We start from the raw sequence: 26,546 nt of genomic DNA, 5'->3' as shown, positions 1-26,546 counted from the left end.
GATGATCTGTCATCATCATAATGACCCGGATGATGATCTGTCATCATCATAATGACCCGGATGATGATCTGTCATCATCATAATGACCCGGATGATGATCTGTCATCATCATAATGACCCGGATGATGATCTGTCATCATCATAATGACCCGGATGATGATCTGTCATCATAATGACCCGGATGATGATCTGTCATCATAATGAATCGGTCACTCCGTAGTGGTGTACTTCGGTCTACAACAGATGTGGCCATACAGTGCTATCCAGCATGCATATTACTGATATAAATTTCACATTTTCGGCTGTCTCACATAGACGGGGTCAGAGAGTAGCTATATTGTAACACAGTAACTGGACGTTAATGAGCACTTATCTTGGACCTTACCTTGGACGTTAATGAGCACTTAGCCACAAAAGGTGATTAAATTATAATTACGTCACATATATATTACATAATTGTTACATTACGTGGTCAGTCTTGGGTACAATATGTCATCGAGTGTTCCTTTATTCAGATAAAATTTACAGAGTTCGACATATCTTAACTCGTGGGCCGGAAGTCAGTCGATATGAGTCATTATACAATGTCGTTCAAGGGAATGTATGCGATTGTACTGAAAAAGTTGACACATGGTGTACTCGATATTTTGAGTTTTGAAAGAGCTGCCAGATACGTCTATATCCCAGGCGTATTCTGGCCACTATAATATCACATTGCCGAGTTCTTGCTTGATTAGTTCCATGTATAAATGTCTCCTCACGGTATATACATCATTATGTTTAATGCTACAGCTTGCACCTCTCTGTGAATTCGTTTAGTAAGATTTTCATCTGATATTTGTTTCACTGCTCTCTTTGTCACTGCTACTGTGAGAGGCCGCAGGTGCGGTGTTGGAGGTCGGGGGCCAGGAATGTGAGAGGCCGCAGGTGCGGTGTTGGAGGTCGGGGGCCGCAGGTGCGGTGTTGGAGGTCGGGGGCCGCAGGTGCGGTGTTGGAGGTCGGGGGGCCAGGAATGTGAGAGGCCGCAGGTGCGGTGTTGGAGGTCGGGGGCCAGGAATGTGAGAGGCCGCAGGTGCGGTGCTGGAGGTCGGGGGCCAGGAATGTGAGAGGCCGCAGGTGCGGTGTTGGAGGTCGGGGGCCAGGAATGTGAGAGGCCGCAGGTGCGGTGTTGGAGGTCGGGGGCCGCAGGTGCGGTGTTGGAGGTCGGGGGCCAGGAATGTGAGAGGCCGCAGCTGCGGTGTTGGAGGTCGGGGGCCAGGAATGTGAGAGGCCGCAGCTGCGGTGTTGGAGGTCGGGGGCCAGGAATGTGAGAGGCCGCAGCTGCGGTGCTGGAGGTCGGGGGCCAGGAATGTGAGAGGCCGCAGGTGCGGTGCTGGAGGTCGGGGGCCAGGAATGTGAGGCCGCAGGTGATAGTAACGCCGCCTGGTGTTAACGGACTTTTCCCTTGCGTGACGCAACCAGCCCGCAGGTTGCGTCCTTCCAACTCAGCCTAACCGAACAGTTATGGATTGGTTCCTAGTCAATCCTCCCCAGGTTGTCACGTGGTGAGTGTATCATGAGTACGGTGTTTATATGTGTGTACTCAAGTGCTTGCGGAGGTTGAGCGCCGGCTCTTTGGTCCCGGTCAATTGGGGTAAAAGTGCCCGAGCCGATTGGGCACTTTCGTATCTACATTCGATTGAAACTCATACCACTCCCCCTCCTCGTGTCATACCGCCCCCTCTTCGTGTCATACCGCCCCTCTTCGTGACATACCGCCTCCTCTTCGTGTCATAACGCCTCCTCTTCGTGTCATACAGCCCCCTCTTCGTGACATACCGCCTCCTCTTCGTGTCATACCGCCCCCCTTTCGTGTCATACCGCCCCCCCCCTCCCTTGTGTCATACCGCCGGCAGGAAGCCTCGCCAATTACTCTAAGCGACACACCAAGGTGGCGGCGGAAGGCAGACCGCCAAACACAGGTGTCAAGTGTGCCGGCGGTCAACGGGAGCCGGTTGTGGCGGCTTTCCCAGAAGCTGTCCGGTAACCTGGCCGCGGTGACGTCAATCAGGGTCCGGCCAGGGCGGCCCTCGGGTCTTGTAAACACGCGCGCCAGACCCATCATGTGCCAGGCATTTCCCCAGCTGGTGCGTCGCCGCCCACACCCCGGGTGTTGCGTGGGTCGCCGCCCTCACCCCGGGTGTTGTGTGGGTCGCCGCCCACACCCCGGGTGTTGCGTGGGTCGCCGCCCTCACCCCGGGTGTTGTGTGGGTCGCCGCCCACACCCCGGGTGTTGCGTGGGTCGCCGCCCTCACCCCGGGTGTTGTGTGGGTCGCCGCCCTCACCCCGGGTGTTGCGTGGGTCGCCGCCCTCACCCCGGGTGTTGCGTGGGTCGCCGCCCTCACCCCGGGTGTTGCGTGGGTCGCCGCCCTCACCCCGGGTGTTGCGTGGGTCGCCGCCCTCACCCCGGGTGTTGTGTGGGTCGCCGCCCACACCCCGGGTGTTGCGTGGGTCGCCGCCCACACCCCGGGTGTTGTGTGGGTCGCCGCCCTCACCCCGGGTGTTGCGTGGGTCGCCGCCCTCACCCCGGGTGTTGCGTGGGTCGCCGCCCACACCCCGGGTGTTGCGTGGGTCGCCGCCCTCACCCCGGGTGTTGCGTGGGTCGCCGCCCACACCCCGGGTGTTGCGTGGGTCGCCGTGGTGTGGGCGCCGCACGGCACACGCTTCTTACCTAACACATGTAATCTCTCGCGATGATTCATAAGACTATTTTCATCCATTCCCACCCGAGTGTGTTGGTCTCCCAGCCGGTGTAAGCTGCACGTGTTGTTCTCCCTCAGAACTGACACTTGCTGAGTTGATTGATGAAGATTAAGCGACCCAACAGGTGGCACGGGCATGAATAGCCCGTAATTGGTGATTTAACATCTGGCTCTTATTAGGGCCCTAAATGACCTGACTATTGATTGTTGCCCTCGAAGGCGGCTATAGTTTATTGTGCACCCCATACTCATCCTGTGAGTGGTAGTTTATTGTGCACCCCATTCTCATTCTGTGAGCGGTAGCGCAAAAAAGATTACAGAGGGCACAAAAGGTCTTTATCAGACCTCAACGGAGATTATTACATTAACAATTACATCTTATCTTGCATACCTTATAAATATAAAGTCAACTAGTTACAGAGATTGTTCCATCTCAATAGCTATGTATTTACCGCAGTCTTAGCAAGGGCGTCAACTTTTATCATGTTCCTGCAGGCTAATGTAAGAGGGACTCCACAACATTTATAACCCCCTTATTAAGTGTGCGTATATCTATGTCTGGCTTCGGAGACGAGCACGTTATTACTTGACTGTAAACTATTTAATGCTAGTGGTGAGGAAAGCGAGTCAGAAATATTTATATTTATGTATATATACAAGAGTTGTTATATTCTTGTGCAGCCACTAGTACGCGTAGCGTTTACATTTAAGCTGTCTACTTCAGTGTTGTCAATAATGTTGAGTGCTACCAGTGTACCTCTTCCCCAGGCATGGTGGATGCCAAGTTGCTGACGCTTGTATCCTCTTCAACTGTGCTGCCATCGGGCTGATGAGCAATGACAGCACTTCCTGCCCTCCCTGTTAGCTGTATTGAGTGACCCGTCAGTGTATATGGTCTCTGTGTTGTTGCTTTTACTGTGTATATTGTCAATGTGTTCTATGGTGCTTAATTTAGCAGCAAGCTCAACATGAGGGTTGTTTGTGATTAGTTTCTTGGTGGGGTTATGCAGGCGTCAGGATGTCAAACAAAGGATTCCACTGTCAACAAAGGATTCCACTGTCAACAAAGGATTCCACTCTCCACAAAGGATTTCTACTGTCTGCCAGGGTGGAAGGAAGTGCTGTACTCTTTTCATCTCTACATACAGCGTGTCGTTCCACTATTTTAACGTGAGTGGCTGTTCTTTGAATCCATCTGGAATCACTAGTTCCATTGGGTATGTGTTCTAACAGTTCAGCAGATACAATGGGGCTTTATGCGCCCCACTATAGTCCTGAGAGCCTTGAGTCTCTCTACATTGTTCATGTAACCTTTTTCACTGCAGTTACGGACGGCTGCTAACCTGACCTCACCTCAACACACTTGGCTCTGACTCTGGAGTAAAGGAGGCGCGTGTTAAGAGCCACAGTGAGGGAGCCAGCAAGCCAGTCTGCCCTACGACACGGCTGCACATAACCACCTCTGGGTCTCCCTCTACTGATCCACGACTCTCGCTGCTGTTTTGGTCAGCACTTGTCTGTTGTTGACACTTCCTGAACACCCCCCCCCCCTTCACTACCACCACCACCACGCTGCTGGTGCGTACCGTGCACGTAAAGGGCCTTGTTAGACCCCCCCTCCCCCACGTAATTATGACCGGCCGCGTGTCACAACCTCTCGCCACACAACCTCACCAAACAACACTGATGTTGTTTGCCATCTTAATCTCAATTACCAGCCGCCATCACTCTCTCTCACCAACCACCACTGTCTCTCACACACACACACACACACACACACACACTCACACTCACACTCACACACACACACACACACACACACACACACACTCACACTCACACTCACACTCACACTCACACTCACACTCTCACTCTCACTCTCACTCTCTCACTCTCTCACTCTCTCACTCTCTCACTCTCTCACTCACACTCACACTCACACTCACACTCACACTCACACTCACACTCTCACTCTCACTCTCACTCACACTCTCACACTCTCACACTCTCACTCTCTCACTCTCTCACTCTCTCACTCTCTCACTCTCTCACTCTCTCACTCTCTCACTCTCTCACTCTCTCACTCTCTCACTCTCACACTCACACTCACACTCACACTCACACTCACACTCACACTCACACTCACACTCACACTCACACTCACACTCTCACACTCACACTCTCACACTCACACACTCACACACTCACACACTCACACACTCACACACTCACACACTCACACTCACACTCACACTCACACTCACACTCACACTCTCACTCTCACTCTCACTCTCACACTCACACTCACACTCACACTCACACTCACACTCACACTCTCACTCTCACTCTCACTCTCACACTCACACTCACACTCACACTCTCACTCACTCACTCACTCACTCACTCACTCACTCACTCACTCACTCACACTCTCTCTCTCTCTCTCTCCCCAACAAGGCCTTGACAAGGGAGCCTGGTCCACGCTGAAGGGAATCACTAGCTACTAGTATCACCAGTCCCAGCTCCCACTAGGATAGCCAGCACCACCGTGGCACTATCTCCCACCAAGACTGTGGCACTATCTCCCACCAAGACTGTGGCACTATCTCCCACCAAGACTGTGGCACTATCTCCCACCAAGACTGTGGCACTATCTCCCACCAAGACTGTGGCACTATCTCCCACCAAGACTGTGGCACTATCTCCCACCAAGACTGTGGCACTATCTCCCACCAAGACTGTGGCACTATCTCCCACCAAGACTGTGGCACTATCTCCCACCAAGACTGTGGCACTATCTCCCACCAAGACTGTGGCACTATCTCCCACCAAGACTGTGGCACTATCTACCAGCACCACCGTGCCGTCAGCAGATGCAGCATCGAACAACACCTGGATGCTGCAGAGAGCATCCAAATGGATCAACATTTACAGACCGGAACGGTCCAGTGGTGCCCCTCTGGACCACTCACGAGTGCTGATTGGTATTTCCTCACACCGGATTGGTGTTTGGGGGCTACAGGCCACAAATCTCGCACTCCCTTACGTCCTCTCAATGTTTGCTGATGATGCTAAAATTATGAGAAGGATTAAGACCGAAGAAAACGACCAGAGATTACAAGATGACCTCGACACACTGAAGGAATGATTTAAAAAGACAAATTGCGGCTCTAACAGGCGCCAAGTCATGAAAACGTGTGTATGGAGCAAGGCATACGGCTCCCAGAAATCCTTTGAGAATCAGGGAGAGTGAGAGACAGACAGAGACAGACAGACAGACAGACGCAGGCAGGCAGGCAGGTAGAGGCTGACGTAGCACTGTTGCCACTCTCAGGCAGGAAGCCGATACTGTTATCAACGTTCCCAAAAATTATGACCATCGACACACAAGGAAAACATCCGCCATTTTGGAAATTCCCGCCGACCACCCTCGTATTATTTGTGTGAATGTTGGTGGCGGTGAACCCCTCGCCCCCCCCCCCTACACCTACACAAAACACCCACATCACACAACAGGGTTCCTACGTACACACACACACACACACACACACACACACACACACACACACACACACACACACAATACAAAGCGTTATATGACAAAGAGTGCTGGGAAGACGGGACACCGCGAGCGTAGCTCTCATCCTGTAACTACACTTAGGTAATTACACTTAGGTAATTACACACACACTCTCTCCATCAACTAGTAATCAACTAGGTGAGTACATCAACTATGATTGGTGAGTACATCAATGTACACCTATGTACTAGGTGAGTACATCAACCTAGTAATCAACTAGCAGACTATGAGATCAACTCGGGAGACTATGGAGTTGTGCTCTGGTTGTCGGTCTGGAGTGGCCTCTCCAGGGCACACAGCCAGGGTAGGTTCCTACTGTAGAACATCCTCTGTAACTAGCTGACGTGTAACTATAAGGTGTGAAGAATAGATGAAATTGTTTATGTAACAATCTAAGATGAGGTCTGATAAAGACCTTTTGTGCCCTCTGTAATGCTTTTCCGCTACCGCTCACAGGATGAGTATGGGGTGCACAATAAACTAGCCGCAACAATCAAATCAAAGAGAAGCTGTCACCCAAGCAGCAGGTCCCCCCACTTGCCACGGCGCCGAAAATCTCCAATGGAAAGGCAAACGCCAATACGATTGGTACCAACGCCGTCGCACGAACTGTCAGAACGAGGTTGAAGGGACCTCGTGCCGGGACCAGCACGGCCCCCCAAGTGCCGGGATCAGCATGGCCCCCAAGTGCCGGGACCAGCACGGCCCCCAAGTGCCGGGACCAGCACGGCCCCCAAGTGCCGGGACCAGCACGGCCCAGCTGTGAGGTACCAATGGATCAAATAGCAGGGGCGCGGGAGGACGGTGAAGAGCCGTCCCTGGCGGGAACTCTGCGAGTAACGTTCCAGAGTCGTGCTCGGTGATCCACCAGGCCAGCGTGTGTGTGTGTGGTGCGGTAGTGGTGATATTATGGTGGTGTGGGAGGGGGGGGGGAGCCACGAGGAGAAAACAAGTGAAGCAGGCAGGCGTGCCGTGCCTGGAAGGTGTCAGCTGTGGAGTGTGACGGACACGCTGGCATTTCCTCACTACGCTGTCACGCATGACTGAGAAACAATCCAACACCTGATGCTGCCACAGCTGGCACTGTGGTCCACCTGGCCCAGACACAGCTGGCACTGTGGACCCACCTGGCCCAGACACAGCTGGCACTGTGGCCCACCTGGCCCAGACACAGCTGGCACTGTGGCCCTTCCAATTCACACCTGGCGATGACTTACTGTGTGCTGGGTGAGGTGTGTGTAGTATCAGTGCCTGCCAGGGTGCCAGGCTCCTTGTGTGTTCACACCCGATGCTTGTAGAGCCATCCATAACTGGCACTACCTAACTACCTCCCCCCATGTACTCTCCCCTCCCCAGGCACTGTGCACTCTCTCGTCTCCCTCGCCTCCCCACCAGCCTGGTGCTCATGCAACCATCGACCTGTGCATGCTTGCCTCCCCCGCTCCCCCTCCTACAACCTACAATTACTGATTAGTTCCCACCCCCCACCTCGTTTGCTATGCTCGTCCCCCCATTTATTTATGCACGCTCCATCGGAATTCCTGTCACTTGGGAATGTTATTAATGGGTTCTGTACACTTTGTGGGGCGCTCTGTGTACACTTTGTGGGGCGCCCTGTGTACACTTTGTGGGGCGCTCTGTGTACACTTTGTGGGGCGCCCTGTGTACACTTTGTGGGGCGCCCTGTGTACACTTTGTGGGGCGCTCTGTGTACACTTTGTGGGGCGCTCTGTGTACACTTTGTGGGGCGCTCTGTGTACACTTTGTGGGGCGCCCTGTGTACACTTTGTGGGGCGCCCTGTGTACACTTTGTGGGGCGCCCTGTGTACACTTTGTGGGGCGCCCTGTGTACACTTTGTGGGGCGCTCTGTGTACACTTTGTGGGGCGCCCTGTGTACACTTTGTGGGGCGCCCTGTGTACACTTTGTGGGGCGCTCTGTGTACACTTTGTGGGGCGCTCTGTGTACACTTTGTGGGGCGCCCTGTGTACACTTTGTGGGGCGCTCTGTGTACACTTTGTGGGGCGCCCTGTGTACACTTTGTGGGGCGCTCTGTGTACACTTTGTGGGGCGCCCTGTGTACACTTTGTGGGGCGCCCTGTGTACACTTTGTGGGGCGCCCTGTGTACACTTTGTGGGGCGCCCTGTGTACACTTTGTGGGGCGCTCTGTGTACACTTTGTGGGGCGCCCTGTGTACACTTTGTGGGGCGCTCTGTGTACACTTTGTGGGGCGCTCTGTGTACACTTTGTGGGGCGCCCTGTGTACACTTTGTGGGGCGCTCTGTGTACACTTTGTGGGGCGCTCTGTGTACACTTTGTGGGGCGCTCTGTGTACACTTTGTGGGGCGCTCTGTGTACACTTTGTGGGGCGCCCTGTGTACACTTTGTGGGGCGTCCTGTGTACATTTTGTGGGGCGTCCTGTGTCATGTGTACACTTCGTGGGGCGTCCTGTGTCATGTGTACACTTCGTGGGGCGCCCTGTGTACACTTCGTGGGGCGTCCTGTGTCATGTGTACACTTCGTGGGGCGTCCTGTGTCCTGTGTACACTTTGTGGGGCGCCCTGTGTACACTTTGTGGGGCGCCCTGTGTACACTTTGTGGGGCGCCCTGTGTGTCATTAGTCTTGTTCTTTCCGCCTTTAATTTGAACACTTTCACGATTGCCCTGAGAATCTTACATGTCGTTATCATTTCTCCTTTGACTTCTACTCTCAAGTGTAAAGTTCAGCTTCAACCTGTTCCTCAGAGTGCAAGCCTCGCAGTTCTGGTTCGAGGCTCCTTGCATACCTCAGGACCTTTTCTAATCATATCTTGGGACTTTCCTCCACACTGGGTATCACATAGGTCGTGAACATTACCCTGAAGGCTTCCTTCAATAGGTTGCTTAATGTTTGACAGTTTACCATAAGTTGTGTGTGATGTTGTCATGTTTAGGCGAGTCTCTAGTGTCAGACTACGGCTTGTACAAGCTGGAAGATCCTCCTTTTGTGCAATCCAGGAAGTCTTCTCCCTCTCCAGTTCTCATTGCATTGCATTTATCTGGATGGAATTCTAATAACCAGGTCGTGCTGCGCCTTGCGTTATAACTCAAAATTATTTTGCATCATCTCCCATGCCCTGAAATGTACGCATCAACTTCCTCATTCCAAACATTTACGTATATCAGGGACAGTATAAGGCCCAGTACTGACCCTTGTACCAGCACTAGGCTCTAGTGGTGTTACAAGATAACAAATAAGTTCTTAACAATCCAGAACCCCCCTACTATCACTATCATGGTGTCCCGTTATCGTCCTTCTCTTGCTTCAATCCTTCCAGTAAGATGGCGAAGCAGGACTCGCCCTCTCTGAAGCCGTGCTTCTTCTGCTTCATAAACAAGGTCTGGCTCATCTAGAGTCCAGAACTCGGAAGATTGTGTAATGTGTTTAGTAGTCGCGTGCTGGTGTAGGAGACGCGAGGCTCTGGGTTACTGGAGCCAGATTCACGAAATCACTTACGAACCTGTACATCTTTTCTCAATCTTTGGCGGCTTTGTTTACAATTATTAAACAGTTAATGAGCTCCGAAGCACCAGGAGGCTGTTTATAACAATAACAACAGTTGATTTGGGAAGTTTTCATGCTTGTAAACTGTTTAATAATTGGAAACAAAGCCGCCAAAGATTGAGAAAAGATGTACAGGTTCGTAAGTCCTTGCGTATGTGCTTTCGTGAATCTGGCCCCTGGCTCGCTGTGTCCTCTGTGTCCTCTAGATACTGTGTGTATCTACTGTTTTTGTTTTTCTTAAGGGCTGTGTTTTGTAGTGTTGTGGATCGTCACCAGGTGAGCATACCTGTTTGTGGGTCAAGAATTAGATCTGTGTGTGTGCGTGTGTGTGTGGGGGTGTGTGCGTGCATGTGCGAGGGGTGGGTGGGGATCCATGGTAGCGCGCACTGAGCTAGTCATCATTGTGTGGAACATCAACGCTATTGATTTTGCTCAGCGAGCATGTATGCGCATACACGCATACAGCACATATATGAGAACATGTATACATGTTCTTTGCTGGTCGAGCGGTAGCTCCCCATCCCCGGTTTTCCGTTATAATCCGTTAGTCTGGAGAGTCGTGGTGAACACACAGGTTCACAAGAGTGTGAGGGGGCCATGCCTGCCTGCCTGCCTGGCTCCCTGCCTGGCTCCCTGCCTGCCTGCCTGCCTGCCTGCCTGCCTCCCTGCCTGCCTGCCTCCCTGCCTGCCTGCCTGCCTGCCAGCCGCCCTAGCTTACTTCCAAGACACTCTTCCGTCTCCAGAGCTCCTTCACTCTTCTCGCCTTCACTCTCTCTATATTGTGGCAGCCAAATACTGATCTGTGCGACGCTTTTCGTCTTAAGAGGCAGGTGTACTCTATAGGGTAAAACACCTTGGTTTCAATAATGCCTAATAACTTGTTAGGGATGGACAAAATTCAACACTTGTACAAATGTGTGGGAAACACTTTTATTCCTGGCGAGACGCACTTCATGGTCCACGTGTGGACACATATTAGAGAGACCAGAATGTCCAGTTCTGACCAGTGTCCGCGAGGCCAAGACGCGATGTGAGACGCAAGACCAAGACGCAAGACCAAAAAGCAAGGCCAAGAAAAGGCCAAAAGAAAGGCTACGACCAAGCAGCGTAGTTCAATACTCAAGATTATCCCCCCACAGAAAAGCAAGACTGAAACATGTCCATTAAACTACGAGATCAGACCAGCGTCTCACACACAGTAAGAAAGACCGTAGGGAAAGGGGGCCACGTTTCGGACCGTCCTGGACTTGCTAAGGGTCCGTCACGGACCCAAATCCCGTCACTTTCCAAATTTTCAGCCCCGTTACATTATCTGTAAACAAAGATATCTCTCATAAACCTTTGTAAGGGGTCACATGTCAACACTTGGCCTAAATATAAACAATATGATAAAATCCTCCAGAGGTCCTATGCCTAAGAGGAGCGTGGCACCGGCAAGAGGAGCGTGGCACCATGACGAGCGTGGCACCATGGGAGTGCTGCGGTTGTCACAAAGCAGACATGCAGAGCCACAAGAGCAGAGAGGGAGGCAGCGGGTTACACAACAGTAGTGACTCACTTGTCACCTCTACCGTAACGGGAGGTAGGTGTGTTACGTGAGAGGGGGGGGGGGAGAGCACACCTCACCTGACACTCACACGCTGCCACACACCTGGACACGGACACACATGTGTACCCTGCATCACCCCATCACACACATGCCTTGAGGGGAACAGTGCCCCCCCCTCTCCCTCCATGCCAGTCCTCCTCGCCTGGATCTCTTCACTCAAGCTAAATAGTTTGTTTTTTATTTACTCTGTCAATTCCTAAGAATTTTGTAAGTGGTGGTCATGTCTCCTGTACGGGTCTGGCATGTGTGGTGTACCAGGCATATTCCTCTGATGATATTCTTTTGAAGAGAAGTGTTGAGAGAGTGAACTGCAGGACCACCGCCAGAGTGCATGAGGGACCACCGCCAGAGTGCATGAGGGACCACCGCCAGAGTGCATGAGGGACCACCGCCAGAGTGCATGAGGGACCACCGCCAGAGTGCATGAGGGACCACCGCCAGAGTGCATGAGGGACCACCGCCAGAGTGCATGAGGGACCACCGCCAGAGTGCATGAGGGACCACCGCCAGAGTGCATGAGGGACCACCGCCAGAGTGCATGAGGGACCACCGCCAGAGTGCATGAGGGACAGTGAGTGAACCCCCTGATTAGGCTTCAGTGGAAGCCTCAGGAACCCTGTACATTGTTTTGACCATGTCGTGGTGTAGTGGTGTAGGGCGTGTGCTTGGGAGTACTCAGTGTGCGGGTCCGAATTCTCTTCATGGCTCCTACTGACTTTCTATAAGAGTCCGGCCCCTGGCGTCTGGTGGGAGGCGACGCCACGGTGAGGGTCCGGCCCCTGGCGTCTGGTGGGAGGCGACGCCACGGTGAGGGTCCGGCCCCCTGGCGTCTGGTGGGAGGCGACGCCACGGTGAGGGTCCGGCCCCTGGCGTCTGGTGGGAGGCGACGCCACGGTGAGGGTCCGGCCCCTGGCGTCTGGTGGGAGGCGACGCCACGGTGAGGGTCCGGCCCCTGGCGTCTGGTGGGAGGCGACGCCACGGTGAGAGTCCGGCTCCAGGAATCAAGGCGAAGCTTTAAGGAAATAACACTGAAACATAACAGCACCGAAGTGAAAGTTGAGTTTCTCTCGCATCGTGGTTATGAGTAATGCTTGGGGGGGGGGAGCCTTGTGAGGGAGGGGGAAGTCTTGTGAGGGTGGGGGAAGCCTTGTGAGGGAAGGGGAAGCCTTGTGAGGGAAGTGGAAGCCTTGTGAGGGAAGAAGGAAGCCTTGTGAGGGAAGAAGGAAGCCTTGTGAGGGAAGAAGGAAGCCTTGTGAGGGAGGAAGGAAGCCTTGTGAGGGAGGAAGGAAGCCTTGTGAGGGAGGAAGGAAGCCTTGTGAGGGAGGAAGGAAGCCTTGTGAGGGAGGAAGGAAGCCTTGTGAGGGAGGAAGGAAGCCTTGTGAGGGATGGGGTGCACAATAAACAGGCTGCGTCCAAGGGTCGCCAGGAGAACCTGGAAAAGTTCAACATATAGAGAGAGAATATCCCAGTAAGTGTAGCATAGTGGTGGTGGGTCCCCGGGCGGCGGGGCGGCGGGGCGGGGGTGCTGGCATCGGTCTAGACACCACAACAACGCCCAGATCCAAGACAGAATTGAAGGCAGTGCCAGGACACACACACAACCTGCAGCCTTCACCACTCCAGGCTCCATCTCCCAGCATTGGTGGGAGATGTGTCCCACCTACGTGTCCCCCTCACATGCTGGGGGTGGGGGGCACGCTCCATCTCCCAGCATCGCCAACGCCTCAGGCCTCACCAGGTATAGACCAGCTGCTACAGAGGACCACCAACCCCTGCACCAGCTGGCCAAGTGTGCTAGACAGGGCACAAAACTCCCCCATCTGCCCTGCTGTTAACTCTTCCCCCCCCCCCCCCCCCCCCGTGAGGCCAATTACTGCCTTGTCCGCGCACACACACGAATGCTGCCCCCCCCCCCCACTCCGCCCCACCTCGCCTGCAAGTCAACATTCCCACAGCGGCAGGTGACCTTGGGCGACTTATCAGTGGGTAATCTGAATCGAACAGTAGCCTGGTACACGGCTAAAGATGATAATTACGGCTGGGCTGGGCCCCCTAGGCCATCATGCTCAGTGGGTGCACGCAAGCCCCTGGGCCGGCCAAGTGGTGGTGCGGCCCTCTTAACTCACCATCCCAGCCCTCCACAGTAGCCTCGTAATGACAGTATAAGAAGCCAGCATTATGGCGGGGTTTGTGGGGGCCAGTCACAGCTCCGCTCCTGTGCCAGGTAAGTTCACTACGGGCTCGCCATAGCCCGTGCTACTTGCAACTTTTTTGTTCCCAGTAGCTGAATCTACAACAACAACAGGAGGCTTGTACTGGGCGGGCACAACCCTTGGGGAGCTCTTCTCACTAGTGGTCGCGCAGGTATTTCCGGAGTGACGCCACCGGCCCCGTCAAAACATGCCAGCGCCTCTCCTTCTGCGGCGACTGGAGACTATTGCTAGGGTACGAGGCTAGGCGCGCCAAGCCGCCCTCTTCGTAGCCTCGTATTCAATCGCCTAAGCCCGGCTTGGCTTCCTGAAGGCCTCCTGAAGGCCAAGCCAGGCTTAGGGATTACGTCATCTCTAAATGTTGACGAATGTCTCGCTACGTCTAATTATATGACGAATTAACTATGTCATGCCTATCAGACGAGAGCACATGTGTGGCGCAATGCATACATGCGAGTGTATTTGCCAGCGCACATGTGGCACGCAGGCGAATGAGTTGGTATCTTGTGAGCCAAGTGTGTGTGTGTGTGTGAGTATGTGAACAATGCTGCACTTCACGCCCCAGTTACCGGGACTGGAGCCGACTGACTCACCCACCAGAGAAATGGCTCCAGACAATGTTGTTGTCGAGACCACCACCTCACGCCCCGGGGGGAAAGTTGTCGAAATGGTGGGGGGGAGAGAGAAGGTTGGGGGGTGGCTTACGTCCCCAACCCTCCTCCCCACCACCTCGTCGTCACCCCCTTCATCGTTAAGGCCCCATCGTCCCCCTACTCTCTCTCTCCTCGTCATCGTCACAGCTCTCCTGACTTACTCAACCCGGGCCAGCGGACTACGAGCATCTTCTCCTGGGCCCCCAACCTGTCCAAATGTCAGTCATGGGCTGCTGACGACGACACGGCCTGCTGCTGACGACGACACGGCCTGATGCTGACGACGACACGGCCTGATGCTGACGACGACACGGCCTGCTGCTGACGACGACACGGCCTGCTGCTGACGACGACACGGCCTGCTGCTGACGACGACACGGCCTGCTGCTGGCGACGACACGGCCTGCTGCTGGCGACGACACGGCCTGCTGCTGGCGACGACACGGCCTGCTGCTGGCGACGACACGGCCTGCTACTGGCGACGACACGGCCTGCTACTGGCGACGACACGGCCTGCTACTGGCGACGACACGGCTTGCTGCTGGCGACGACACGGCCTGCTACTGGCGACGACACGGCCTGCTGCTGGCGACGACACGGCCTGCTGCTGGCGACGACACGGCCTGCTGCTGACGACGACAGAAGTCGTCTTGACACGGAGTAAAGGTGGTGGTGGTGGAGGGGAAGGGATGGGGATTTAAGCTGCCATAATTCATACCAGCTCAGTTGGAACTATGACTCAGCCCGCCGGCCAGTGTCACTTACTCATGATACTGGTGAACAACCACTAAGCCAACCTAATCTCCCTCAATTGTGTGTGAATGAGGAACGTCAGGCGCAACCCAGTAGGGGGCAGGGAGGGAGAGGGAAGGGCCTCCAGGCGATACACACCAGAATGATAAATATCCGAGATAATTCTCAAGACACTTGAAGGCGGTCCTTGTGTTTAATTACATGTTGAAATCCACCCGTTTTTTTTTGTAATTTTTTTCGCAATATGAAGGGTTGCTTGCGCATGCGCGTGGAGGAGTGAGTCACGTCAGCCCCCCTCCCCACCCCCCCCCCCTGTCAGGTAGACCGCCAGTGCTGGCCTCAAACGGTCGAAAATCCTGCTTTTGTATTTTATAAAACAGACCTTATTGCTTTTTGCGGCTTGGTCTCCTGTTGGCCAGGCGCCTCTTGTGCGGCGGTGAGGCATGAGCGGGAATATTGTGACAGTCTGGTTACGTGTGCACCGGGGGCTTATTTTAGCTCTCCTTGAACCGCTGGCGTGAGAACCCCCGCTTGGCGGACCGCCGTAGAACCGCACACGTCACGTGAGATATCCGCCACGTCAAGAGAGTGAGAGTGAGTGAGTGTGAGTGAGAGTGAGTGTGAGTTATGTGTGTGTGTGTGTGTGTGTGTGTGTGTGTGTGTGTGTGTGTGTGTGTGTGTGTGTGTGTGTGTGTGTGTGTGTGTGAGGGCAACGCTGCTACCTGCGCAGCCTGTTATCCTGCGCAGCCTGTTATCCTGCGCAGCCTGTTATCCTGCGTAGCCTGTTATCCTGCGCAGCCTGTTATCCTGCGCAGCCTGTTATCCTGCACCTCAAATTTAACACCCCTGCCTCCAGCCCTTCTTCCCCTCCCCCCCCCATGCCCCCCACACCCCCCCACACGTCCCCCCCCCCTTCTCCATCCCAGACACCAAGTGTAAATATTTACCCATGACTCACTGCCAGGAAGCGTGTGCTTGCGTGTGTTCGTGCCTGCCTGGCCGCCGGGGCAGATGAGCGTGCGTGCGTGTGTGTGTGTGAGTGCGTGTGTGAGCATGCACACAGCGTGGAGTGCTTACTTTGATGCACTCTTGTGCGTGTGCTTGCACGCTCCAGTTTCACATTATAAGTCCGGAGGTTTCCAGCAGACGCCTGCTTGAGGTAGTGTCTGATGCCGTCATCTCCTTGCTCCTGTCGGCTGGGCCATTTACAGCAGACCGTACATTCCCCCCCCCCCCGATTCCTGCCTTGTGCTGAGAGGTCTGTATCTGTCTATCTCTGTCTGTCTCTCTGTCTCTCTCTCTGCCATATGTTCCATCACCTCTATTACACACACACACACACACACACAATCACCTGTTGATTGACGGTTGAGAGGCGGGACCAAAGAGCCAGAGCTCAACCCCCGCAAACACAACTAGGTGAGTACAACTAGGTGAGTACACACACACACACACACACACACACACACACACACACACACACACACACACACACACACACACACACACACACACACACGTGGCGTCCCACAGGGCTCTGTACTCGGTCCTATCTTGTTTCTGATATATGTAAATGATCTCCCGGAGGGTATCGATTCATTTCTCTCAATGTTTGCTGACGAAGAAGACCTAGACAAGCCGAAGGAATGGTCAAACAAATGGTTGTTAGAGTTTAACCCAACCAAATGCAATGTAATGAAGATAGGTGTAGGGAGCAGGTGGTCAGATACTAGGTATCATCTGAGAGAGGAAATTCTTCAAGAGTGAGAGAAAAACACTTGGGGGTTGACATCACGCCAGACCTGTCCCTTGCAGCCTATAGCAAAAGGATAACATCAGCGGCATATGCCAGGCTGGTCAACATAAGAACGGCATTCAGAAACTTGGGTAAGGAATCATTTAGAACTTTGTATACCACATGTGTCAGGCCAATCCTGGAATATGCAGCCCCAGCATGGAGTCCATATCTAGTCAAGGATAAGACTAAACTGGAAAAGGTACAAAGGTTTGTCAACAGGACTATTACTCGAGCTGAGAGGTATGAGCTACGAGGAGAGACTACGAGAATTAATCCTCACTTCGCTGAAAGACAGAAGAGTTAGGGGGGACATGATCACCACATTCAAGATTCTGAAGGGAATTGAGAGGGTAGATAAAGACAGGCTATTTAACACAATGGGCACACGCACTAGGGGACACAGGTGGAAACTGAGTGCCCAAATGAGCCACAGAGATATTAGAAAGAACTTTTTTAGTGTCAGAGTGGTTGACAAATAGAATGCATTAGGAAATGATGTGGCGGAGGCTGACTCCATACACAGTTTCAAGTGTAGATATGATAGAGCCCAATAAGCTCAGGAACCTGTACACCTGTTGATTGACGGTTGAGAGGCGGGACCAAAGAGCCAGAGCTCAACCCCCGCAAGCACAATTAGGTGAGTACACACACACCAAGCCACAAACACAACTCTCACACACACACACACACACACACACACACACACACACACACACACACACACACACACACAGACACACACACCACACACACACACACACACACACACACACACACACACACACACACACACACACACACACACACACACACACAACCCACAACCACACACGCCTCAGTATATCACTTGGTGTCAGTAAGCCTGGCGGGACCGTCCAACACCACCACCCCAGGTCACAGTCTCCTCAGTGTAGGCTGGTATGAAACATCACACATTAAGGATGACTGTGGTGCCTGGGCCCCGCCTTGAAGGGGCCCTGTAGCAGTAGCAGCAGCTGGTGCAGGGGTGACGCCATGGTGTGGGCCCCCGGCGGTGGGTGGGCATGGAGTAGGGGGAGTGGGGGCAGAGACCCCGTGCCCAAGCATAGAGAACTGAGCCGGGTAATACCCTGTTGTCGCTGCCCCTGGTTGCTTAACACGCCTGCTCCAGCATATATGTGTGTGTGTGTGTGTGTGTGCATTTACATGCGTGCGTGTGTGTTTATTTACTATCTCTATTTACTACTAGTACCTGTAGGTTCGAGCTGTTAGCTCTTGGACCCCGCCTTAGCGTCTGTTGTCTGACTTGCGACCTATCATATTTACAACCTATATTTCTCTCTCACGCGCGCACACATTCCCAGGAAGCAGTCCGAAGCAGTCGTCTAACTCCCAGGTATCTATTTACTGCTAGGTGAACAGGGGCATCAGGGTGAAAGAAACTGTTCATTTGTTTCTGCTTCGGCCTGGAATCGAACCCCGGGCCCATAGGCTACAACCCCAGAGCGCTGCCCACTCGGCCGCTAGGCCCTGTGTGCGCGTACATACTCACCTAGTTGTGCTTGCGGGGCGAGTTGTGCTCCCAGCTTTGTCTCTTAAGAAATTTTTTCCTAAATTTACTTTCATATTTTGAATCCACACTGGGGCTATACATAGGCCTACGTGTCACACTGGGACTATACATAGGCCTACGTGTCACACTGGGGCTATACATAGGAAATGGCCTCGTTCTTTTAATTGTCTCGACTGACCTTATTTGCTACTGAAGCTGACCTTATTTGCTACTGAAGCTGCAAAGTTTGTTTTTAATATATATATATATATATATATATATATATATATATATATATATATATATATAATATATATATATATTTGTGTGTGTGGACAGGCCTATCATCTTCCCTAGTACTAGCCTACAGGCACAAAAGTAGAGTTACCTGAACTGTACACTAACTCTTGCCAGTGCCGGGAACAGCCTTGTCGCAAGTCTAGTGTGGAGCAACAGCCGTACAAAGAGCCACCATCAAGTCAAAACATCAACCCCAAACCAGTCACAGCCGCCGCTCCTGTGGCAGGCAAGTCCACTACGGGACTTGCCTGGCACAGGAGCGGCAAGCAGCCATAACCTGCGCTGCTCGCAACTCCCCCCCCCGTCCCGCGCAGCTGAATCTAACCCAACATCAACACGCAAGAGTAACACTCACCTGGGTGTGGTCCGGTGGGGCGGACGTACAAGGGCCAGACGCTCCCTCAGACGCTGGTCACGGTGGGCGCGGGTAGGCAGCTCCTTCCCGCCGCCGCCGCCCTCGCTCTCTGCCACCACACAATACATATATTAACACATATATAGCCGCCATTTCGCCAGTCCTGAGGGCCAAGAAACGCCAGTCAAGCATTCCTTGATCGGTGGCCTCTCTCGGCTCCAGGCCCAGCTGAGGAGTCCTTCCTCATGTATAATGATACAGCCCTGGGGTATATGATACAGGATACACTATCTCTGTGTATATTTAAAGAACATTCTGTATTATTCCTATTAACCTCCACAAGCACAACTACGTGAATACACACACACACACACACACACACACACACACACACACACACACACACGGATTAAGAAGAGTTGTGACAGATAAGGATTGTTGGATCCTCCATGAGGACTTGAACAGGTTGCAGAGATGGTCAGAGAAATGGCTACTGGAGTTCAACACGAGCAAATGTAAAGTCATGGAAATGGGATTAGGTGATAGGAGACCAAAGGGACAGTACACAATGAAGGGGAACTGCGTACCTGTGACGACTCGAGAAAGAGACCTGGGCGTGGACGTAACACCTAATCTATCTCCTGAGGCACATATAAATAGGATAACAACAGCAGCGTACTCTACACTGGCAAAAGTTAGACCATCATTCAGAAACCCAAGTGAGAAGGCATTTAGGGCGTTTTACACTGCCTACTTGAGACCAGTCTTAGAGTATGCCGCCCCATCATGGAGTCCCCACCTGAAGAAACACATAAGGAAACTGGAAAAGGTTTAGAAGTTTGCGACGAGGCTCGTCCCAGAGTTACGAGGGATGGGATATGAAGAGCACTTGGAGGAGCTGAACCTTACGACACTAAAAAAAAGAAGGGAGAGGGGTAATATGATAGGAACGTATAAAATAGTCAGGGGAACTGACAAAGTGGAAATAAACGAAATGTTCACACACAGAATAGTAACAGAACGAGGGGACATGGGTGGAAGCGGGAAACTCAGATGAGTCACAGAGATATCAGGAAGTATTCTTTTAGCGTGAGAATAGTTTAAAAAATGGAATGCACTTAAGGAACAGGTTGTGGAAGCAAACTCTCTTCATAATTTTAAAACGAGATATGATAGGGAAATGGGACAGGAGTCATTGCTGTAAACAACCGATGGCTAGAAAGGCGGGATCCAAGAGTCAATGCTCGATCCTGCAGGCACAAATAGGCGAGGACAAACAAATAGGTGAGTACACACACAACTCTATCATTCCCACAAATAAACCTGAGGCTTGTATAAGGAAAGGGGGTTGTGGGCGGAGTATAAATAGTGTGTGTGTGTGAGTGTGAGTGAATGAGTGTGTGTGTGAGGGTGTGGCTGCCACACGGGGCGGTGTCAAGCGGGTGAGCCGAGCTGGGGAACACACACACACACACACACACACACACACACACACACACACACACACACACACACACACACACACACACACACACACACAAAATAGTAACACAAAATATATACAAAATAGTAACAGGAATTGATAAAATCGACAGGGAAGACTTCCTGAGACCTGGAACTTCAAGAACAAGAGGTCATAGATTTAAACTAGCTAAACACAGATGCCGAAGAAATATAAGAAAATTCACTTTCGCAAATAGATTGGTAGACGGTTGGAACAAGTTAAGTGAGAAGGTGGTGGAGGCCAAGACCGTCAGTAGTTTCAAAGCGTTATATGACAAAGAGTGCTGGGAAGACGGGACACCACGAGCGTAGCTCTCATCCTGTAACTACACTTTGGTAATTACACACACACACACACACACACCCCACACACAGGGAGCTGGTCGGCCGAGCGGACAGCACGCTGGACTTGTGATCCTGTGGTCCTGGGTTCGATTCCAGGCGCCGGCGAGAAACAATGGGCAGAGTTTCTTTCACCCTATGCCCCTGTTACCTAGCAGTAAAATAGGTACCTGGGAGTTAGTCAGCTGTCACGGGCTACTTCCAGGTGTGTGGGTGGGGGGTGTGGGAGGAAAAAAAAATAGTAGTATAGACAGTTGATTGACAGTTGAGAGGCGGGCCGAAAGAGCAGAGCTCAACCCCCGCAAGCACAATTAGGTGAGTACACGCACAACTTCTCTACCAATACCCAGGCAACAGGCGACACCTCCCCCCCCCCACCCCACCTCTCCTTCCAAACACTCCAATTAAGGTCCTTTGCTGCTATTTCTTAATGAAGGCCGCCGAGATCATCCCTGAATCCTGAATAAATTAGCATACATCCTACACACCTGCTACAGTCATGTGTTATCCTACACACCTGCTACAGTCATGTGTGTTACTGTGTGCCACAAACACCACACTGGCACCTACACACACACCTAACACAGGTAGAAAACATCCACACGTGAATTACTGTAAAAAGCTAATATATATATTGTTAATATTATATATTATGTATATTACTTAGGACCTCTATGACAAGACCAGGGTTCGAATCTCCGTTACCCCGGGATCACACCCCCCCCCACTGGCGTACAGAGCACCATAACCACTTCACCAGCATTTTTTATTAGGGATTGATTAGTCACGGAGTTCATTACCCCAAGCTCCGTGACTAACCAACCCCCGGCGACACTCGTGGTGCACCGGGCTTGTCCCAGGCTTTGTCCCGGGACTGATTGTTCTTTCAGTCCTCATAGTCGATGGCTGTGAGGTGATGCCGAGAAAATACAAGCTTCAACTATAAGCTTTACAACGCCAATAATGCTGTCATATATATGTAGTTAAACATGTTTCAAGAAACACCTGCTGCCCCAAGTATATAAACACACACACATTTTATATAATATATATATAAATATATATATATATATATATATATATATATATATATATATATATATATATATATATATATATATATATATATATATATGTTAGTATTACCACGTAGCATTACCACAGTTGGTAGTATCACGTTAGTATATAATACGTTAGTATTAACTCAAAAATCATCATCATACATAATATAATGGAAAGCTTATAATAATTTCATAAAAAATTAATATATAACTTTAAAAAAACTCGGCTTATTAGGCAAAGCAAGCGTTGCATAGTATGCCAAGTAGTGCGTTCCGGCTATTGGGTGCAAATAAATATATGTACATATGACAATGGCAGACCACGGTGAAAGGACTAAAACAGGGATTTCCTTCAGTACTTCTGAAGATGTATAATGAAGTATGAAAGTACTTAAGGAAATTCCTGTCTTAAATCTTCCTTCGTGGTCTGACACTGTCACATTGTTCATCACGTGTTAATTTCTTCCTGATTTACACACACACACACACACACACACACACACACACACACACACACACACACACACACACACACACACACACACACACACACACACATTTAGAAAGAACTTTTTTAGTGTCAGAGTGGTTGACAAATGGAATGCATTAGGGGGTGATGTGGTGGAGGCTGACTCCATACACAGTTTCAAGTGTAGATATGACAGAGCCCGATAGGCTCAGGAATCTGTACACCTGTTGATTGACGGTTGAGAGGCGGGACCAAAGAGCCAGAGCTCAACCCCCGCAAACACAACTAGGTGAGTACAACTAGGTGAGTACATTTACAAGTTAGAACAAGTTAGGTGAGAAGGTGGTAGAGGCCAAGACCGTCAGTAGTTTCAAAGCGTTATATGACAAAGAGTGCTGGGAAGACGGGACACCACGAGCGTAGCTCTCATTCTGTAACTACACTTAGGTAATTACATACACACACACATAATATTCCACATTAGCATGGGTGGTATTCGCACAAAGTGGACATGTGGAAGCTGAGTACCCAAATGAGTCACAGAGACATTAGAAAAAACTTTTCAGTGTCAGAGTAGTTAGTAAATGGAATGCATTAGGCAGTGATGTGGTGGAGGCTGACTCCATACACAGTTTCAAATGTAGATATGATAGAGCCCAGTAGGCTCAGGAATCTCTACACCAGTCGATTGACGGTTGAGAGGCGGAATCAAAGAGCCAAAGCTCAACCACCGCAAGCACAATTAGGCGAGTACACACACGGGGATTACCTAAGGGAGTACTTAAACAACAGGAAGTAGAGAGTTACTGTGAGGGGGGGAGGGGTTGAGACCTGTGATTGGTGTGATGTCACCAGCGGAGTCCCGCAGGGTTCTGTACTCGGACCTGTCCTGTTTCTGATATACGTGAATGATCTTCCAGTGGGTATACTACTCTCAATGGTTGCTGATGAGGCCAAAATTATGAGAAGGATTAAGACAGAGGAGGACAGCATGAGGCTACAAAATGACCTGGACAAGTTGAAGGAATGGTCTAACAAATGGCTACTAGAATTTAACTCAATCAAGTGTAAAGTATTGAAGATAGATGTAGGAAGCAGGAGGCAAAACATAAAGTACCAGTTGGGAGATGAAATCCTTCAGGGATCAGGAAGGGAGAAGATCTGGGGGTTGATATCACACATGTCCCCTGAAGCTCACATCAAAAGGATATCATCAGCGGCGTATGTGAGGCAAGCTAACATAAGAAATGCTTTTTAGAAACTTGTGTAAGGAATCATTCAGAACATTGTATAATTCATATGTCAGAGCAATCCTGGAGTATGCAGTTCTAGCGTGGAGTCCACATCTAGTCAAACAAAACGAAGTTAGAAAAAGTTCAGAGGTATGCCACCAGGCTGGTTCCCGAGCTGAGAGGTAAAAACTACGATGAAAGGCTACTAGAATTAAAGCTCCCGACATTCGAAGACAGAAGAGTTAGGGGAGACATGATCACCACCTATAAAATTATCAGAGAAATTAACAGGGTGGATAAAGACAAACTATTTAGCATGGTTGTTGCGCGAACAAGGGGACACAAGTGGAAACTTAGTAACCAAATGAGCCAAAGGGACGTAAGAAAGATTTTTCAGTGTCAGAGTAGTTAACAGATAAAAAAATGCATAAGGAAGTGATGTGGTGGAGGCTGACTCCATACACAGTTTCAAATGTAGATATGATAGAGCCCAGTAGGCTCAGGAACCTGTACACCAGTTGATTGACAGTAGAGAGGCGGGACCAAAGAACCGAAACTCATCCACGGAAGTACAATTAGGCCAAAACAAACACACACACACACACACACACACACACACACACACACACACACACACACACACACACACACACACACACACACACACACACACACGTGATATGGTCATCAATAATACCCCGGTGTTTACCTACACATGTATAAAAACCTGAGATAATCCCCCGTCACAGCAACACTGACCTTCACAGCCAAACATTACCTACCTATCTTAAACTCCACAAAATTACACATGTACAAAGCAATACTTGTAGGTTGATATGCGCGATTATAGAAGCACTATAGCGGTAAGATGCAAGTGTTTATAATGATACAGAGTTAAGTCTATTACATTTATATATATATATATATATATATATATATATATATATATATATATATATATATATATATATATATATATATATATATATATATATATGAGAGAGAGAAAAGAAACCTTGAGGTATTAAGGAGCTTACCTTCCATATACCATGGTTGCCACACTTTGGGTGAGGGCCGATCTCTCTCTGGCATCACCACCGCCATACTAGTCATATCTCGCATACTACACTATACAACGCGATCTTCACAGCCAATACCAACACTTTAAAAAAAATATATATATGTAAATCCACTCAAAATAAGTGTTTGTTTTTTTGGTCAATGTTTTGTGACAGTCCGCTTTCGTACACGGGAGGCGACACTGGTTGTCGCAGCTCAGGAGGAGGAGGAGGTCACGAACTCGAGCACAGGCTCCGTAGCGCTGCCTGTCAGACGCGCACACCTTCACTGGACGGCCGACAACCCACTTGTGTTCTCATCAATGAAGTTAAAGTCTTGGTCGAGTACCGGCAGTTGACGAAGACTTGGAGATTTTTACTCATCATTTCGATCACCTGAGCGATAGAGCGAGAGTAGTAAAGTAATAATGGAAGAAAACTACTCTAAGCTGGCATGATGAATCTATTTTATTGTATAATATATTTCTCATTGTAGTTGTAGTAGAATCCTGTTAGGGTTCTAAGTGAATGAATGTATTTTGGTAGTCGATAAGTGTGGGTTCCGAATTTTTGATTTGTGAAAGCTGTACGTTGTACAGTGACAACGCCGACATGCTCAGCCTCTGGGGAAATAGTGGGTTGTGATTGGAGGGGCGCGTAAACTTGCAGCCAATGAGAAGTCCGAGTGCGGCTAGCCTCTCACAGGGGTCCTCCGAGGTGTTCCTGGTATGCCAGGAATGCAAAGTTCGTTTGTACGGCCGCTCTTTTGGGGAAACCTTCATTATAACCGAGTGACGGAATGCGGTTCGACGGTGGCATTTAAAAAGCGTCAACTATCCTTCCATCAGGGACACGTAGACTAGACGCACATTCTTCCCCAACCGCACCTCAGTTTACTTTCTAAACCGCGTAGCGTTCTGAGGTAAACTTTGTTTTGTTTTTATTCTCACAATTTTTTTCCCGCGAAAGGCGAGTTTACTCATCCTGTGAGTGACGGTGCTCAGAAATATTCCGCCATATAGTGACAGTATTGGGCAGCGTCACTCATCCTGTGAGTGGACACACCGGGGAGACATGATCACCACATACAAAATTCTCGGGGGAATTGACAAGGATGGATTATTTAACACGGGTGGTACACGCACAAGGGGACTCAGGTGGAAGCTGAGTACCCAAATGAGCCACAGAGACATTACAAAGAACTGTTTCAGTGTCAGAGTAGCTAGTGTGGTGGAGGCTGACTCCATACACAGTTTCAAATGTAGATATGATAGAGCCCAATAGGCTCAGAAATCTGTACACCAGTTGATTAACCGTCGAGAGGCGGGACCAAAGGGCCAAAGCTCAACCCCCCCACAAGCACAACTAGGTGAGTACCGCCATAGTGACAGTACTAGTAACGCCACTCATCCTGTGAGTGAACACACCGCCACTCATCCTGTGAGTGAACACACCGCCACTCATCCTGTGAGTGAACACACCGCCACTCATCCCGTGAGTGAACACACCGCCACTCATCCCGTGAGTGAACACACCGCCACTCATCCCGTGAGTGAACACACCGCCACTCATCCCGTGAGTGAACACACCGCCACTCATCCTGTGAGTGAACACACCGCCACTCATCCTGTGAGTGAACACACCGCCACTCATCCTGCGAGTGAACACCCCGCCACTCATCCTGCGAGTGAACACCCCGCCACTCATCCTGCGAGTGAACACCCCGCCACTCATCCTGTGAGTGAACACACCGCCATACCAGCATGTACAACTCCCCCTAACAGCAAGAACACCCGCTGGGCTGAA

The 26,546-nt window shown here is 50.9% G+C and overlaps 1 protein-coding gene across 1 annotated transcript in view; it reads right to left on the bottom strand.

The window, feature by feature from the left end:
* Positions 1-25,242, bottom strand: part of LOC123759386 (cell surface glycoprotein 1) — a 68,690-nt gene extending 43,448 nt beyond the window's left edge. The window contains exons 1-2 of the mRNA XM_045744363.2: positions 24,720-25,242; positions 19,076-19,184 (exon numbers count right to left, since the gene is read on the bottom strand). Of these exons, the coding sequence (XP_045600319.2) occupies positions 19,076-19,184; positions 24,720-24,804 (194 nt within the window). The 5' untranslated portion in view covers positions 24,805-25,242. The remainder of the gene's footprint in view (positions 1-19,075; positions 19,185-24,719) is intronic.
* Positions 25,243-26,546: the final 1,304 nt, after the last annotated feature.

The sequence above is a fragment of the Procambarus clarkii genome, chromosome 32 (assembly GCF_040958095.1).
Source record: "Procambarus clarkii isolate CNS0578487 chromosome 32, FALCON_Pclarkii_2.0, whole genome shotgun sequence".
In the NCBI taxonomy this organism is placed as follows: Eukaryota; Metazoa; Arthropoda; class Malacostraca; order Decapoda; family Cambaridae; genus Procambarus; species Procambarus clarkii.
This window is presented reverse-complemented; position numbering and strand designations above follow the sequence as displayed.